Consider the following 16,485-nt stretch of genomic DNA (forward strand, 5'->3'; position numbering starts at 1 on the left):
TCTCATGACCTTCTGGTTCACAGCTTTTTTGACTTTACTCTCAACCTTGCTTTATATGGTCTTACTTCATATTTTATAATACGGATTTCTCATGGTCCAGACAGCCTTCTATTGCTTCCATATTCCTCCTTTATAAATGATACTATACTGAACATCTATGTACCTTGTATACTCTTCCTGCTTTCTGTATATATTCCCTTTCCACTCTCCTACAGTTTTCCTGCTGTCAAAGGAGAAGAGTGAGGTGTTTGGTTATTCCCACCCTAAGTAGTCTGGGGGCTTTTCTATACTATATTTTCACATAGGGCGCCTTTGGGGTTTTTGTTTTGTTTTGTTTTGGTTTCGTTTTGGTTTTGTTTGGTTTTGGTGAGAGCTTTATTGAGATATAGTTCATGTATCATATAGTCCATTTAAAGTGCACAATTCCATGGTTTTTCTGTGTGCCATCATTGCCTATCTTAGAATACTTTCATCACCTCAAAAAGAAATGTTGTGCCCTTCAAGTATCACCTACCAATCCTAACCAGCCCTGAGCAACCATTAATCTACCTTTGTGTACAAAATGCTCATTCCTGACATTTCATATACATGGAATCATACAATAGGTGTTTTTTTTTGTCTCTGGCTTCTTTCATTTAGAGTGTTTTTAAAGGTTCACCCATGTTGTGGCATCTCTCAGTCTTGTTCCATTGGAACAAGATTCCAGTTGTGTAGATTCCATTAAGATTCCATTGTGTAGATACACCACATTTTGTTTATCCATTCACAGTGGACAGTTGGATTGTTTACAACTAGTGATTCCACACCTATACCTAGGAGTGAAATCACTAGGTCAAATGGTAACCCTGTGTTTAACTTGTTGAGGAACTGCCAGACTTTTCCAAAGCAGCTGCACCATTTTCCATTCTCACCTGTAATGTTTGAGGATTCTGATGTCTCCACATTCTTATCAACACTTGCTATTTACCTGACTTTTTGATTATAGCCACCCCAGTTTGTGTGAAAGTGGAACCTCTTTGTGATTTTGATTTGCAGTTCCCTAATGACTAATGGTGTTGAGCATCTTTTCATGTGCTTATTGACCATTGTGTATCTTCTTTGAATAAATGTGTATTTGGATCCTCCTTCCATTTTTAATTGGATTCTGTCTTTTTATTGTTGAGCTATAAGAGTTCTTTTTTTTTTCTTTTAAGATTTTCTTTTTAAGTAATCTCTACACCTAACGTGGAACTCGAACTCACAACCCTGAGATCAAGTGTCTCATGCTCTATCAACTAACCAGCCGGGATCCCCAGGGATTCTTTATATATTCTAGATATAAGGTCCTTATCAGACACATGGTTTACAAGTATTTGCTTCTATTCTCTGGATTGTGTTTTCACTTTCTTGATAGTATCCTTTGAAGCATAAAAGTTTTTAATTTTGATGAAGTCCAATTTATTTTTTCTTTTATTGCTTGTGCTTTTGGTGTCATACTTAAGAATTCGTGGACAAATTCAAGGTCATGGAGACTTTAGTCCTCTATTTTCCTGTAAGAGTTTTCTAGTTTGGGCTCTTGCATTTAAGTTTTTGATCCATAAGTTAATTTTTATATAGGGTAATGTAGGGGTTCAGCTTCTTTTTCTTTTCTTTCTTTTGCATCTGCTACCCAGCTGTCTTAGTACCATTTCTTGAAAAAACCATTCTTTCCCTTTATCAAAAATCAATTCATCATAGATGTATTTGCCTCAATTCTATTCCATTGATCTATGTCTATTTTTATATTACTTCCACAATGTATTGATGAGTGTTGTTTTATAGTAAGTGAAATTGGGATGTGTGAGTCTTCCAACTTTATTATTCTTTTTCAAGATTGTTTTGGCTATTCTGGGCCCCTTACAATTCAATGTGAATTTTAGGATTAGCTGGTAAATGACTGCAAAGAAGCCCCCAGGGATTCTGATACAGATGTGTTGAATCTGTAGATTACTTTGGAGATTGCCATTATTCTCCTGATCCATGAACATGGAATGTTTTCCACTTATTTAGATGTTTAATTTTTCTTAACAATGTTTGATAGTGTTAAGAATGAGAGAAAGAAAGAAAGAAAGAAAGAAAGAAAGAAAGAAAGAAAGAAAGAAAGGAAGGAAGGAGGGGGGTGCCTGAGTGGCTCAGTCAGTTAAGCGTCCAACTTTGGCTCAGGTCATGATCTCACGACTCATGGGTTCGAGCCCCATGTTGGGCTCTGTGCTGACAGCTCAGAGCCTGGAGCCTGCTTTGGAGTCTGTGTCTGTCTCTCTCCGTCCCTCCCCCACTCATGTTCTGTCTTTCTCTCTCTCTCTCTCTCAAAAATAAACATTAAAAAAAAAAAAGACTGTGTGATTTACACTTCATGTTTTAAATCTATACCTAAAGTATGTTATTCTTTTTGCACATGGAATTGTTTTCTTAATTTCATTCTTGGATCATACATCTCTGTATTTTTAATGCTCGGGTTTTATCCATGCTTTGTTCCCCAAACACTAACCAAACATGCCTTATGATTCTGGCATTGTTCTGGTGTCTGGGAATTCAGGGATGAACAATGACACTGGAATGCGAGTTCTTGAGGCAGAGACTGGTCTCCTGTTCCCTGAAGTGAATTCACCAGTCTGACCTCATGCCCTTGGTTTTGTTTCAGGGTTTCTTGGAGGAGACCTGCCTCTTTTATGGACATTACACCATTGATGGGGTGAAATTTCAGAACTTCACCTATGATCTGCCCCTGGCTTATTTGTTAAGCACGATTGCCTACCTGGCCCTCAGTCTTCTTTGGATAGTGAAAAGGTAAAATTTATCTCTTCATTGTATTCTTTTTGCATTACCTTTGATGGCTGGGGTTTATTGGAGGTCTGTGGACTCTCGGAGCCATTGCCCAAAGGATGAGCAGAGGCCAGGAGTAGGATTTGGGAAGAAACGTCCATGAGTCTTTTGCAGGCAGGGGAGACCTGGAGGAAATGGAAGCAAAATTTGGGAGCTGGAGCAGAAACCTGGGGTGCTTCAGTCAGTCATAATTACACACATTGGCCAGCGCCATAATGTAACCTTACCTTGGATCTGGTGTGGATGCTAATCAGGTCTCTACTGGGTTGCAAGTGTTAGAGACCCTACTCTGATTAACTGCGGTAAAGGGCAACTGAGGGGCTCAGAGAACCAAGGTAGGGAGGAAGCTCCAAATTATAGGAAGGGTAAGGATATAGGTATGTCTTCCAAACAACCAAAAGCAAGGGCTCCTTCCTCTCTGATTCTCCTGGTGGCAGCTTCCTTACATAGACTCTCAGTCACAGGTTCAGAAATCCTTTTGAAGAGACTCATTGACTCTGCTTCATTCAGGTATCCAAAGCCGACCCTTCAACTAAGGTCAGCAGGTTAAGGTCATAGGAAAACGTCTCATTTTCCATGGTAGACCAATGGTTCAGTGGGAGATGCCAATTCCCAAGACATGAATAGCAAGGAATATTAATTACTTTAATTACTAACAAACAATTGTCCTAAAAAGTACCAACAGCCAAACAATAGGAGTTGTATATCTTTCTTACATGAAGTTCTGAATAGAGACACAGGTTACTGTGGTAGACTCCTTCTCAGTCATTCTGGGATTCAAGTTTACCAAACTTCAGCCATTTTCAGCATTGGCTAAAAAGGCAGGAAGGGAAAACAAACATGGAGGAGTATCACATGGGAGGTGTTTATAGGCTAGGCCTGGAAGTGATGCACATTGTTCACATTCCATTAGTTATAGACCAAAGATAACTGTGGGGGAGGCTGGGAGATGTCCCTGGCTGGCAGCTATTTTCTAGCACTAATATAATACTATAGGAGAACCGCAAGTTTTTAATGGACAGCTTGCTCGCTCTGCCCCAACAATGTTGGTCGGCAGGCAAGGTTATGGGTGGGCACCTCTCTTACCCGCTTCACTGTCTACATGAGAGCATAGGTGCTATAAGCCATGGGGCTCTGAAGCTCCTTATCACAGGCATAGAAGGGACCAGGATGTTGAGGACTGAGTTGCCCTCCACATAGACTAGGATTTATCACCACAGAAAAAGCCCCAGAGACTAGCTGGGCACTCATATCCTGTGTTGGCATCTATGAGATGAAAATTAAGTGCTGTGTGTCCTTCGCCCACTCAAATGGGCAGCATACTGATGCAAAAAAGCAGTGGCTCGTTTTGAGAGCAGAGAGATGCATGGTAGAGAAATGTTAGTTGATTGGGGTCTGGCTTTGCTACTCTATGATTATGGCAGGGACAGATCCAAGTTTTATGGGCCTGTGGTTTAGACAGTTTGGAGGGGCCCTCTTTAAGATGAAGAATACAAAAAGGTCTTGTGTAAAGTCTGAAAAAATAAACACAACAGGACCATATGAACACATTGCTGGAGGCTCTCCCAGGACCTTGGAAGGAGTCCTGGAGAAGATTTAAGCTTTATTAGCCGAATAGTGACTCCACCTTCAGACCTTGCCCAAGCTCCTCACCTCAGGGCTCTGATTGCTTCCTGAGGAAGACTGGAGGGAGGCCTGGGTGTGATGTCATGGGGAAAGTCTATCCCAGGAAGAGGAAGTGCTATTAACAGCTAAGAGCATGGACTTCAGGGTCCAGAGACCAAGGTTCAAACACCCCTTCACCTCTGTGAGCCTCATTTTCTTCCCTTGTGAAATGGAAGATTAACTGAAACAAGGCAGGTAAAGGACTTAGTACTGGCACCTTCCAGACATTTATTGAATTAAAATTACCATCGTTGTCACCGTCAAATTAGCCCCAGTTCTTGCCCTCACTCTCTGGATCTAGGGAAATAATTTTTCCCATCTCTGTATCTCTGCTTTCTCATCTGTAAAATGTAGTTTTGGTCTAAATCATAGGGTTTCAACTGGGATAGGACCTCAGAATCCCCATGGAGCTTGCTAAAATAACGTATTTCTGGACCCCACGTGGGATCTCCTGAATTAGGAATCTCAGAGTGTGAGGCCTCCTGGGCGTCTGCATTTTGGAAGAGCACCCCAGGTGGTTCTGATATACAATTTTTGCTGTAACCTTTTGGCAGAATGACTGATAACTGTAATTTCCTTACACTTCAGCTGTCTTTACAACTCACTAGCAAATCCTAAAAACATCCTGTTGCCTCTACACAGTCTGTGGCATTCGATGTTTTCGTATCATCAAAGGCTGGGGTGTATTTTTTCCAGGAAGGCATTTGAATGAATTAAAATTATGAAATGTGCCACCAAGTGGCATCTGACCTAAATAGGTGCTCACTAAATATTTGGCTATTTTACCATTTAAGTCATTTATACATTGATTTATCCATCAATTATATTTGGTCATATTATGGTCCAGGCATTCCAGATATAAAAATGGCCAGATAGCCAGGGTACTTGCCCTCAAGGAATTTAAAATCTAGTCAGGTTGGGGTGCCTGTGTGGCTCAGTCAGTTAAGCGTCCGACTTTGGCTCAGGTCATGATCTCGCGGTTTGTGAGTTCAAGCTCCAGATTGGGCTCTCTGCTCTCAGCACAGAGCCCGCTTCAGATCCTGTCTCCCTCTCTCTCTGCCCCTTCCCTGCTCATGCTGTCTCTCTCAAAAAATAAGTAAACATTAAAAATTTTTTTTAATTGAGTCAGGTTAAGGGGCTGCAAGATGATTGAGGATTAGGTTCATTGCCTTGAAGAAAATAGACTAATTTGAAGTGGGGGTCACAACTTTAGATGGGGCAGTGAGGAATCTTTGCAAGGGATATTTGAGCTGAAACCTGAATGATGCAAAAGGAGCAGCCTTGGGAAGAGGCAGGGGAAGAACTGTCCCAAGAGTGGGTAGAGGGTCCTGTAAGTACAAAGGCCTTGGGGCCGGAGAAATTTGTGTGTTTATAGAAAGGAAACAAAGCCATGATAGTTACAGCAGAATGGCCGTATGGGAGGAAAGATGGCACAGTGCAGGATCTCTAGGCTGTGTTAAAGAGTTTAGATTTATTCCAGCTGTGAGAAAAGCCACTGGGCAGATGATATAATTGTCAACAAGCTACCTGTTTTACTGCCACTCATATTTAGAATGGTCCAGAACGTGTCCATGTCAAAATGAGTGGGAAATGCAGCCATGCATTTTTTTTTTTTAAATTGTAAACAAAGCCAATCGGTGGGCCTGTATGCTGTTCTTAAAAGAAGGGGAATCATGTCTTGGGCTCAGGTCAGTGGAAGGGTTCAAAATCAACCTGATCCGGAGCGAGGAGCACTTTCAGAGTTACTGCAACAAGATCTTTGCTGGCTGGGACTTCTGCATCACCAACCGTAGCATGGCGGACCTGAAGCACAGCAGCCTTCGGTATGAGCTCCGGGTGAGTGCTGCTGGCTTTTCCCTCAGCGGGTTCCTTGCCAGCAAAGTCGTGCCTTGGAAAGCGGGGGTTGTAGCTTGCAGAGCAGCTGGGTCGGGGCCAGGCTGTCTTCAGTACTCAGCAGGTTTCCCCAGTGTTGGTTTCAAGAGCTTTCCATGGAGGATGCCACTGGGTGGCTCAGTCGGGTAAGTGTTCGACTTTGGCTCAGGTCATAATCTCATAGTGTGTGAGTTCAAACCCCACATCGGGCTCTGCATTGGTGGTGCAGAGCCTGCTTGGGATTCTCTCTGTCTCTCTCTCTCTCTGCCCCTTCCCCACTTGTGCTCTGTCTCAAAATTAATAAATAAACTTAAAAAAAAAAAAAAGAGCTTTCCACAGAGATCCCCTTACCCTAAGCATGGAGCTGATGGACTGGGGATTGGAGGAGATGTGGGGACATGATGGTGGATGGGAGGGGAGAGTATCTTCCCTCCTTCCCCACCACCTCATGCTGTTATTTTTCCACCTGTTGAGAATCTGTCATGCATCACTTATACCAGGAGAAACAACTAAGGGGGGGAGGCCACAATGATAAGGTGGAATGGAGAATACAAAAAAGTACAAACGAATTTCCAGACTCATAAGGGGAGAAAGAGGAACAAATAGTATCTTGACCAAACCTACCAAAAAAAAGAGGAGGGGACAATTATATCAAAACCATAATAAAGTAAGATGGAAGGAATCAAATTAAATGTATTATCTGTTTAAAGGAACGGCACAGGGGCACCTGGCTGGCTCAGTCAAGTAAGCGTCCCACTTCGGCTCAGGTCGTGATCTTGCAGTTCAGGAGTTCAGCCCCACATCAGGCTTGTTGCTGTCAGCCTGTCAGCACAGAGCCCGCCTTGGATCCTTTGCCCTCCTCTCTTTCTGCCCCTACCCCGCTCACGCTCCCTCCCTCCCTCCCTCTCCCTCTCTCTCTTTTTTTATTTATTTATTTATTTTTTTTAACGTTTATTTATTTTTGAGACAGAGAGAGACAGAGCATGAACGGGGGAGGGTCAGAGAGAGAGGGAGACACAGAATCCGAAACAGGCTCCAGGCTCTGAGCTTTCAGCACAGAGCCTGACGCGGGGCTCGAACTCACGGACCACGAGATCATGACCTGAGCCGAAGTCGGACACCCAACCAACTGAGCCACCCAGGCGCCCCTCTCTCTCTGTCTTTCAAAAAGTAAATAAAACATTTAAAAAAATTTAAAGGAATGGCACATACTGCATGTAAGTAATGTCATGAATAGGTTATGCTTCCGTTTTCACATTTATTGTGGAGTCTAACTGTTGCCTTAAATAGGAGGCTCTACCCTGACTTAGGTCTTTAGTAGACATGAAGACTAGTTGAGCTTGGTCTGGGAAGATACCTGGGGGGAGACGAATGCTTAAGGAAGGTCTTATAGATGGCTGGATAGAGCACGACGGTGAATCACATGTTCAACCCCTGAATATCGCTTCACCTAGTGCTCACAGATGAGTTTTCTTTGGCCCTCAGGCAGATCTGGAGGAAGAAAGAATACGGCAGAAGATAGCAGAGAGGACCTCGGAAGAAACAATACGGATTTACTCTTTGAGACTGTTTTTGAACTGCGTTGTTCTGGCTGTTTTAGCTGCATGCTTTTATGCAATTTATAGAGCAACGATATTCTCACAAGAGCACATGAAAAAAGTGAGTACTCTGTGAAAGTCAGTTTAACTTTTACTTTGGCTGGACATTTTGTAGGCCAAGTGCATTGTCTGAAGTGGATATAAATTTGGCTGATATGACAGAGAACTGGAAAATCAGAGGTGACCAATTTCCACTTTGATTTTATTTATTTATGTATTGTTTTAAAAGTAGGCTTCACTCCCAGTGGGGAGCCCATCGTGGCGCTTGAACTCACAACCCTGAAATCAAGACCTGAGCCGAGATCAAAAGTTGGACGCTTAACTGACTGAGCTGCCCAGGAGCCCACAATTTCCACTTTTATTTTTTTATTTATTTAAAAAAAAAAATTTTTTTTTTCAACCTTTTTTATTTATTTTTGGGACAGAGAGAGACAGAGCATGAACGGGGGAGGGGCAGAGAGAGAGAGAGAGACACAGAATCGGAAACAGGCTCCAGGCTCCGAGCCATCAGCCCAGAGCCTGACGCGGGGCTCGAACTCACGGACCGCGAGATCGTGACCTGGCTGAAGTCGGACGCTTAACCGACTGCGCCACCCAGGCGCCCCCACAATTTCCACTTTTAATAAAAATACAAAAGCATCCAAAAAGAGTGTTTGGAATTCCTCCTGGAATCCACAGGATTCAAAATTCAGGCTTGCCTGCCTAGATTTAATCGCCAACTCCACTACTTACTAGCTGGGGCCCCACTTTACCTAAAATAGCAGTTGTTTTAGGGGCGCCTGGATGACTCAGTCGGTTAAGCGTCCGACTTTGGCTCAGATCACGATCTCGCGGTCTGTGAGTTCGAGCCCCGCATTGGGCTCTGTGCTCACAGCTCAGAGCCTGGAGCCTGCTTCGTTCGGATTCTGTGTCTCCCTCTCTCTCTGCCTCTCCCCCACTTGTACTCTGTCTCTCTCTCTCAAAAATAAATAAAACATTTAAAAAAGTTTAATAGCAGTGGTTTAAAAAAGCCAAGTTGGTCTGGTGGCTCTACTTCATGAAATCAATCATCGGGGTCCCAGGTTCATTCCTGTTGTGACCCTGCCATTCTTAGGATGCGTTCTCTTCTATGTGGTACGAGACAGTTGAGCACATTCACGTTCTAGCCAATGGGAAGGGGTCGGGGAAGGCACACCCTTTCCTTCAAGGGCAAGACCTAGTGCTTGCACTTAAAACTTCCACTCACATCCCTGATGGCTGTACCTAGCTATAAGGGAGGCCAGGAAACATAGTTTTATCCCAGATAGCCACATATGTGACCAATTAGTCTGTTACTCTGAAAGGAGGGACTGGCTAGTCCAAATCAATTACTACTATGGCCTTAATAATACTTTAAATTGCCCATTAATACAGATTCCATGGATTTTTTCTTTCTTTTTTTTTAATGTTTATTTATTTATTTTGTGGGGGAGAGAGAGATATACCATGAGCAGGGGAGGAGCAGAGAGAGAGAGAGGGAGAGAGAGAATCCCAAGCAGGCTCTGCACTCAGCATAGAGCACGACTTGAGGCTCGATCTCACAACCATGAGATCGTGACCTGAGCCAAAATCAAGAGTCAGATGCTTAACCGACTGAGCCACCCAGGCACCCCATCCATGGATTTCTTTCAATACTTGACCTTAATCCAATAGAGCTAATTTTTCTTCCTGAGGTGCTAGAGCACACTTCCTCTATTTGAACACCCGAGGAAGGAAATGGCTTATGTTTATGGGCCATGTTGAATGACATATATGTTTTCTTCTGTTTGTTTTCTAAATATGTATAGTTGAGCTCTTTTTTGTTTGTTTCTTCCAGTTTTATTGAACTACAATTGACATATAGCATATAAGGTGTTCAGCATAATGACTTGACTACGTCAGAGTTAAGTTCTTTCAAGGTCGATTCATCTGGGTGCAAACTTCCCTTTGTTATCTTCACAGGAAATTGACAAGATGGTTTTTGGAGAGAACCTTTTGATATTGTACCTGCCTTCTATTGTGATCACGCTGGCCAATTTTATCACCCCAATGATCTTTGCCAAAATCATCCACTATGAGGATTATTCCCCAGGCTTTGAGATCCGGCTGACAATCCTTAGGTAATGCCTAGACATGCCAAGCAGATCACCACTTGCCCGCTTTCTTGCTCATGGCAGACATTGCTGATCAATTGTGGCACCTTTTCCTGCTGAGCCAAGAGGCCTCTACAGCCTTCAGACAGCCCCTGTGAATGAATCGGAGTGTGCCCATGCAGTGAAATCTCTTTGACTTAAGCATGTGCTCAGCGGTACTATATTTTTTGTACATGTGTTAGCATATCAACAGCTGAGGGCATGAGATGGGGGCCCTGGGAGGCGGTGTTGCTCAGAAGATGTTCGTGTTTACCAGCAGGGGAGTGAGGGAATGAGAGAGAGAGAGAGAGAGAAGGGATAAAATGTATCTTATTGGAGCTGTTGGCAGCTGGGGCTCAGTCCTACTGGACAACTGGGAGTTTGGGTAGGAAAGCTCTTAAGAGTGTTCCCACCCAACAAGGTACTCATCCTGGACTTCCTAAAGGTGGCTGGCTCCCGGAGGCATGAATTCCCTCACATTGCCACCTCACTACGCGGTGTAAGGGCCTTGGGAGGAGAGGGGAGGAGAGTCACAGGGGTTTATTGCACGAACCTGCCTGAGGCATCTACTGGTATAGTGAGTACCAAGAAAATGTGGCTAAGTCACTGACCAGATGTGTTTCAGCTGACTTCTTATAACTTGTTGTAATATCTCTCTTCATTCTTAATAAATGTTCAGTTTCCTAGAAAAAAGAAAGAAAGGACAGCTGTAAAGCAGGGTCTGGGGAGTTAACACAAATGAGCTGAAGAGAACGAGGTGGGGACAGTGTGAAATAGAGCGTTTCATGCCTCAGAGGGCATTTGCTTCTTAAAAACAAAACTTTTTTTTTTTTTTAATGTTTATTCATTTTTGAGAGAGAGAGACAGAGCACAAGCAGGGGAGGGGCAGAGAGAGAGAGGGAGACAGAGAATCCCAAGCAGGCTCCAGACTCTGAGCTGTTAGCACTGAGACCGACGCGGGGCTCGAATTCACAAACTGTGAGATCATGACCTGGGCTGAAGTCGGATGCCCAACCGCCTGAGCCACCCAGGCACCCCCAAAACTTTTACAGAACAAAAGGTATAATGAACCCCCCATATGCCCATCACTTAGTTTCAATCATTACCAACATTTGGCTAATCTTGTTTCACCTGTCCCGCTCCCCAACTTTTGCTGGATTATTCTGACCAAATCTTATTTCACCTTTTTTTTTCTTCCTTAACATACTATCATCATACCTAATAAAATCAAGCCAGTTACCTGATAAAGTTGCAAATGGCTTTCTAGGATTGTTTTGTTCAAACCAGGATCCAAACAGGATCCACATGCTACGTTTGGTTGTTACGTCTCTTAAGCCCCCTTTATTCTTTTAAGAATTCCCCTTCCCCTTCTTTATGCCATTGATTTGGGTGGACACTGGGCATTTGTCCCATAGAACATCCCCTAGTGTGGATTTAGTTCATTGTTTCTTCGTGGTATATTGTATCCTCCTGTTGCCTACAGTTGCTCTAAACTGTGTAAAATCTGACTTTTCATTAGATTCCATTTTTAGTGGTGGGCCCATCCCCAGTGGTGCTGGGTACTCACATTCTGCCAGGAGGGACACAACGTCAGGTGGCAGGCTATGTATCCAGAAGAGTGCTTTGCTCCCCCCTCCTAACTTTTTCATATTTCTATTTTTTTTTACAAACAAACAATAGAAAAGCATCTTTAAAAAAGGTTAGCCCGCTCTGTCCTCCTGTCTTTGTTTATTTGTGAGAGAAAGAATGCATGAGAGGTGCAGAGAGAGAGGAGACAGAGAATCCCAAGCAGGCTCCACACTGTCAGCGCAGAGCTTGATATGGGGCTTGAACTCACAAACCTTGAGATCATGACCCGAGCCAAATTCAAGAGTCGGACGCTGAACCAGTTGAGCCTCCCTGGCGCCCCTGCCCTCCTGTCTTGAATCCTGCTTCCCCCAGGCAACTCTCATCTGCATGGTTGCCATTGTCCATCTGCCTGTTTTGTGTTCTTCCAGAAATAGGATCCTATCTAAGTGACACTCTGTAACATGCTTTTTCCACTCCCCAATATACCAGACATCTCTCAAAGCTTCTACTTAAAAGACACAATTAGTTCCCTTCAGGAATGTGTAATGTTCTGTAGTGTGGCTGCATCATCATGGATGCAGGAATTCCCAGCTTTTTGATCTCCCCCCCCACCCCGCCATTTAAAAAATTGTAGCAAATTACATATACAGCATGAAATTTCCCATTTTAGATATTTTTAAGTGTACAATTCAGTGGCATTAAGTACATTCCCAGTGTTGCTACCAGCACTACTATCCTTTTCCAGAACGTTCTCATAATCCCAAACAGAAACTCTCTAATATTTCTAGATTTGCTTTGAAGCTTTTCCACTTGTAGCTTCAGTTCCAAGGAGCCGGCCTGCCCTGAGGCCTCCTCGTCCTGTGCCCTCCCCTCCCTCTTTTCCCTGCAGGTGTGTGTTCATGCGCCTGGCCACCATCTGTGTGCTGGTATTCACCCTGGGCTCCAAGATTACATCCTGTGATAACTACTCCTGTGAGCTCTGTGGCTACAACCAGAAACTCTACCCGGTGAGGCTGCAGGGATGGGGGTGTCCTGCAGGGGGGTCATCCTGGGGTGACGGGCTCAAGGTTAAGAGAACAGCCCTCAAACCTCTGGGTTTGAATCCCAGATTGGCCCACTATCCTGCTGTATGGCACAGTCTGACACAGGAGACACTTCTCTAGGCTTGAAAACCAAAGTCTGTGCTGGAGCTCAGAGGAGCATCTGCTGGTGGCCTCCAGAGGTAGCAGGATCTGTGGGCGAAAAGGGCTCTGGAAGGAATCTGAGAACCTGGCATTCTCTCTCTCTTTTTTTCTTTACGATTTTACTTTTAAGTAACCACTCCACCCAGTATGCAGCTTGAACCCACAACCCCGAGATCCAGAGTGCATGCCCTACCAACCGAACCAGGCAGGAGCCCCAAGGGCCTCATTTTCTCTTGATCTCTTTGGTTCCAGTGCTGGGAGACCCAAGTTGGACAGGAAATGTACAAGCTGATGATCTTCGACCTCATCATCATCTTGGCCGTGACGCTTTTTGTGGATTTTCCTAGAAAGTAAGCATGAGGGAAACCCCTCTTATTTCCCCTACCCCTCCGACCCCCTCCCGAGTCCTCGCTGGAGGCTCCCACCACAGCTGCTTCACAGAGTGCTGACAGAAATCACCAACAACCATCTGGTGACTTTTAACTTGCTCTGGGCCATTGACCTCATGGTCCATTAGGTGCCCCCTTGAAAGGCAGCATAAACAGAAATGGTGCTGCTTTCCATGAGGCTTCCGTGGAGGTGGCTTCCGGCCATTAGCACAGCCACTGTCAGGGGAGACCTGGGTTCATGCCCCAGGACTGCCACTTGCTGGTCATGTGACCTTGGGCAAATTATTTAAGCTCTGTGCCTCTTTTCCCACCTGCGAAGTGGGGATGGTAGCATTAGCCACTTGACTGCACTGTCTTGAGGATCACATGAGAAAATGCAGAGATAAGTACTGAGCACTCAAGAAAATACTAGCACCACATGATCGCCATTATTTAAAAAATTAAAAAAAAATTTTTCTTAGTGTTTATTTGAGAGAGAGAAATAGAGCATGAGCAGGGGAGGGGCAGAGAGAGAGGGAGACACAGAATCCAAAGCAGGCTCCAGGCTCTGAGCTGTCAGCACAGAGCCCGGTGTGAGACTTGAACTCATGAGCCTTGAGATCATGACCTGAGCTGAAGGTGGACGCTCAACGGACTGAACCACCCAGGTGCCCTACATGGTCACCATTATTTTGTCATCATATTATTACTGGCATCTCCTTGAGCCTTAAGTGAAACTGTTTACTTAACCACTTTTTTTACCCAGGTGTACAAATTATTCAGGCATGTCAGAAGTCCAGTAAGCCCTTCAAAACCAACTTTAAAAAAGAAAGTGTCCTTTTAAAAACCTACACAAATATGACATGCATGTGTGCTTATTTAAAAATGTTAAATATTTAGTATTTAAATAAATACAGAAGTCCAGAGAATAGTTAGACTTCTCTTTTGTTACTGTCCCCTTAACTCCCCAGTCCTACCTTATTTCTCAGACGTGGCCATTGGGGTAGATCCAGCAGTCCTGGGGCATCTGGGTGGCTCAGTCAGTTAAGCATCTAACTCTCGATTTTGGCTCAGGTCATGATCTCATGGTTCATGAGATCGAGCCCTGTGTCCAGCTCCATGCTAACAGCATGAAGCCTGCTTGGGATTCTCTCTCTCCCTCTCCCCCTCTCCCCTACACATACATGTGCGTTCCCTCTCCCTCTCTCAAAAAAATAAATAAATAAAAACAAAGACACATTTACATAACTACATGTATAAGTAAACACACAGTCTTGCTAGAAGTGTTCCTTTTCCGCCTTTAAATGGGATCACGGTACATCTGCATTGGTCTGCAGCTTACTTGTTTTCCTCCCTTGCACACACAAAATATCATGAATAACTTTCCAGTCAGGACACATGGATTTTTCTTGTTCATTTTAAGGACTGTATAATGTTCCACTGTGTCTGTGGCATATAGTTTGTCAATGTAGCCCCTACTGATGGTCATTTAGGTTGTTTCTAGTATTTAAAAAAAATTTTTTTTAATGTTTGTTGCATTTTTGAGAGAGAGAGAAAGAGGGAGAGAGAACATGAGCAGGGGAGGAGCAGAGAGAGAGAGAGGAAGACACAGAATCCGAAACAGGCTCCAGGCTCTGAGCTGTCAGCACAGAGCCTGATGCAGGGCTCGAACTCACGAATCATGAGATTGTGACCTGAGCCGAAGTCAGTACTTAACTGACTGAGCCACACAGGCACCCCTGTTTCCAGTATTTTTGCTAACACGTGGCAATCCACAGTGAACAACTATGTGTGTTAGTCACAGGCCCCTGCTTCTGGGGTTTCCGTGAGAAGATTCTAGGATTCCAGGAAGCGGTTATGCTAAGTGGTAGGATTCTCATAAGCCATTTTCTGTGTGAATGCACATTACTTTTTGAGCCGAGTGGCAAGCCAGAACACAGAGACTGCCATTAATGGTCACCACAACCTGGTGCGGTAGGTTGTGTTATAATTCCCCTACATTCCATATGAGGAAATGAACCTCATCTAACCTTATCTGGCTGGTAAACTGTAGATCTGAGATTCAGACTCTGGTCTCAATGATTCCAGAGTTCACGGTCTTCTGCATCTAAACATATGACTAACCAGTTTCCATGAGAAATGTATGTGGAAATAGCCGTGATTTGGAGGACGTGGTTCTGTGGCCTTGGCAGGTACTGGCAATCCAGGTGAGAAATTGTCCTGTTGTTTCCAGGCTCCTGGTGACCTACTGTTCTTCTTGGAGACTGGTTCAGTGCTGGGGACAGCAGGAATTTGCCATTCCTGATAATGTTCTGGGGATTGTTTATGGGCAAACCATTTGTTGGATTGGAGCCTTTTTCTCCCCTCTTCTCCCTGCAATTGCAACCTTGAAACTCATTATCATCTTTTATGTGAAAGAGGTAAGGAGAAGGTTGGGCAGGGGGCTGATATTCTGGACCATTCTTGACCTTGCAAGGCATTCGGCAGTCGTGTGACTGGAACCTATCCACGTCCCATCAGATGTATTAAAACTACATTCCTAATTTGATACATATTTTTATTCTGGAAAAAAAAGACTTTGAATGGATTTCCACATTTTTATAATTTTGAGAGTCTTAAGATTTTTTTTTTTTTTTTTTTTTTTTTTTTTTTTTTTTTTTGCTCCTGTGATTTAAATGTTGTTTTTGTAGGTAACCATCTAAAAGTTGAGTTGTAATTGATCCATCAGTTGGTAGTGGCACATCTGGTGATGTTTAACAAAGCATTTATTAAAGTTTTGTCATTTTCTGTTTGGATGTTGGAGGCATTGTATTTATTTTCAGGTGTCAGTTATTTGTGTAGCTCCTTGATGGGCTCACGGGAAGTAAGTATTGTGTCTGAACTAAGTGCTAAATGGGTAGAGTGGCCCTGCAGATGACTGATCTGGGCTTCATTACTGAGCTTCTTTTATTATTGTTGTTATTATTATTATTATTATTATTATTATTATAGAAGCAATAGATGCTCAATATTAAACATTTAAACAATGCAGATATGTATATAGTAACTTTCATCCCTTCTTCCAGAGGTGCCATCTACTAATAAGCCCCACACTTATTAATTACCTATTATGCCAAGCCCTGAGGATTCAGAAATGGAAATAATAATTATAATATTAATATTCATAATGACAGTAATCATAATGATAAGAATACCATGTACTCCCCTGCCCTGCTGAACACTTTCCATAGGCTATCATATAATGCTTATACACATCTTT

The 16,485-nt window shown here is 43.5% G+C and overlaps 1 protein-coding gene across 3 annotated transcripts in view; it reads left to right on the forward strand.

Moving 5' to 3' along the window:
- Nucleotides 1-16,485, forward strand: part of TMC7 (transmembrane channel like 7) — a 56,481-nt gene that overhangs the window by 25,785 nt on the left and 14,211 nt on the right. For all 3 annotated transcript variants that reach the window (XR_006212354.1, XM_042971350.1, XM_042971351.1), the window contains exons 6-12: nucleotides 2,660-2,805; nucleotides 6,195-6,342; nucleotides 7,864-8,037; nucleotides 9,936-10,093; nucleotides 12,564-12,681; nucleotides 13,111-13,208; nucleotides 15,460-15,646. Coding sequence is in view for 2 of the 3 variants with exons in the window: in XM_042971350.1 (XP_042827284.1) it covers nucleotides 2,660-2,805; nucleotides 6,195-6,342; nucleotides 7,864-8,037; nucleotides 9,936-10,093; nucleotides 12,564-12,681; nucleotides 13,111-13,208; nucleotides 15,460-15,646 (1,029 nt within the window). In the remaining variant the exon portion in view is untranslated. The remainder of the gene's footprint in view (nucleotides 1-2,659; nucleotides 2,806-6,194; nucleotides 6,343-7,863; nucleotides 8,038-9,935; nucleotides 10,094-12,563; nucleotides 12,682-13,110; nucleotides 13,209-15,459; nucleotides 15,647-16,485) is intronic.

Source organism: Panthera tigris, chromosome E3, assembly GCF_018350195.1.
Source record: "Panthera tigris isolate Pti1 chromosome E3, P.tigris_Pti1_mat1.1, whole genome shotgun sequence".
In the NCBI taxonomy this organism is placed as follows: Eukaryota; Metazoa; Chordata; class Mammalia; order Carnivora; family Felidae; genus Panthera; species Panthera tigris.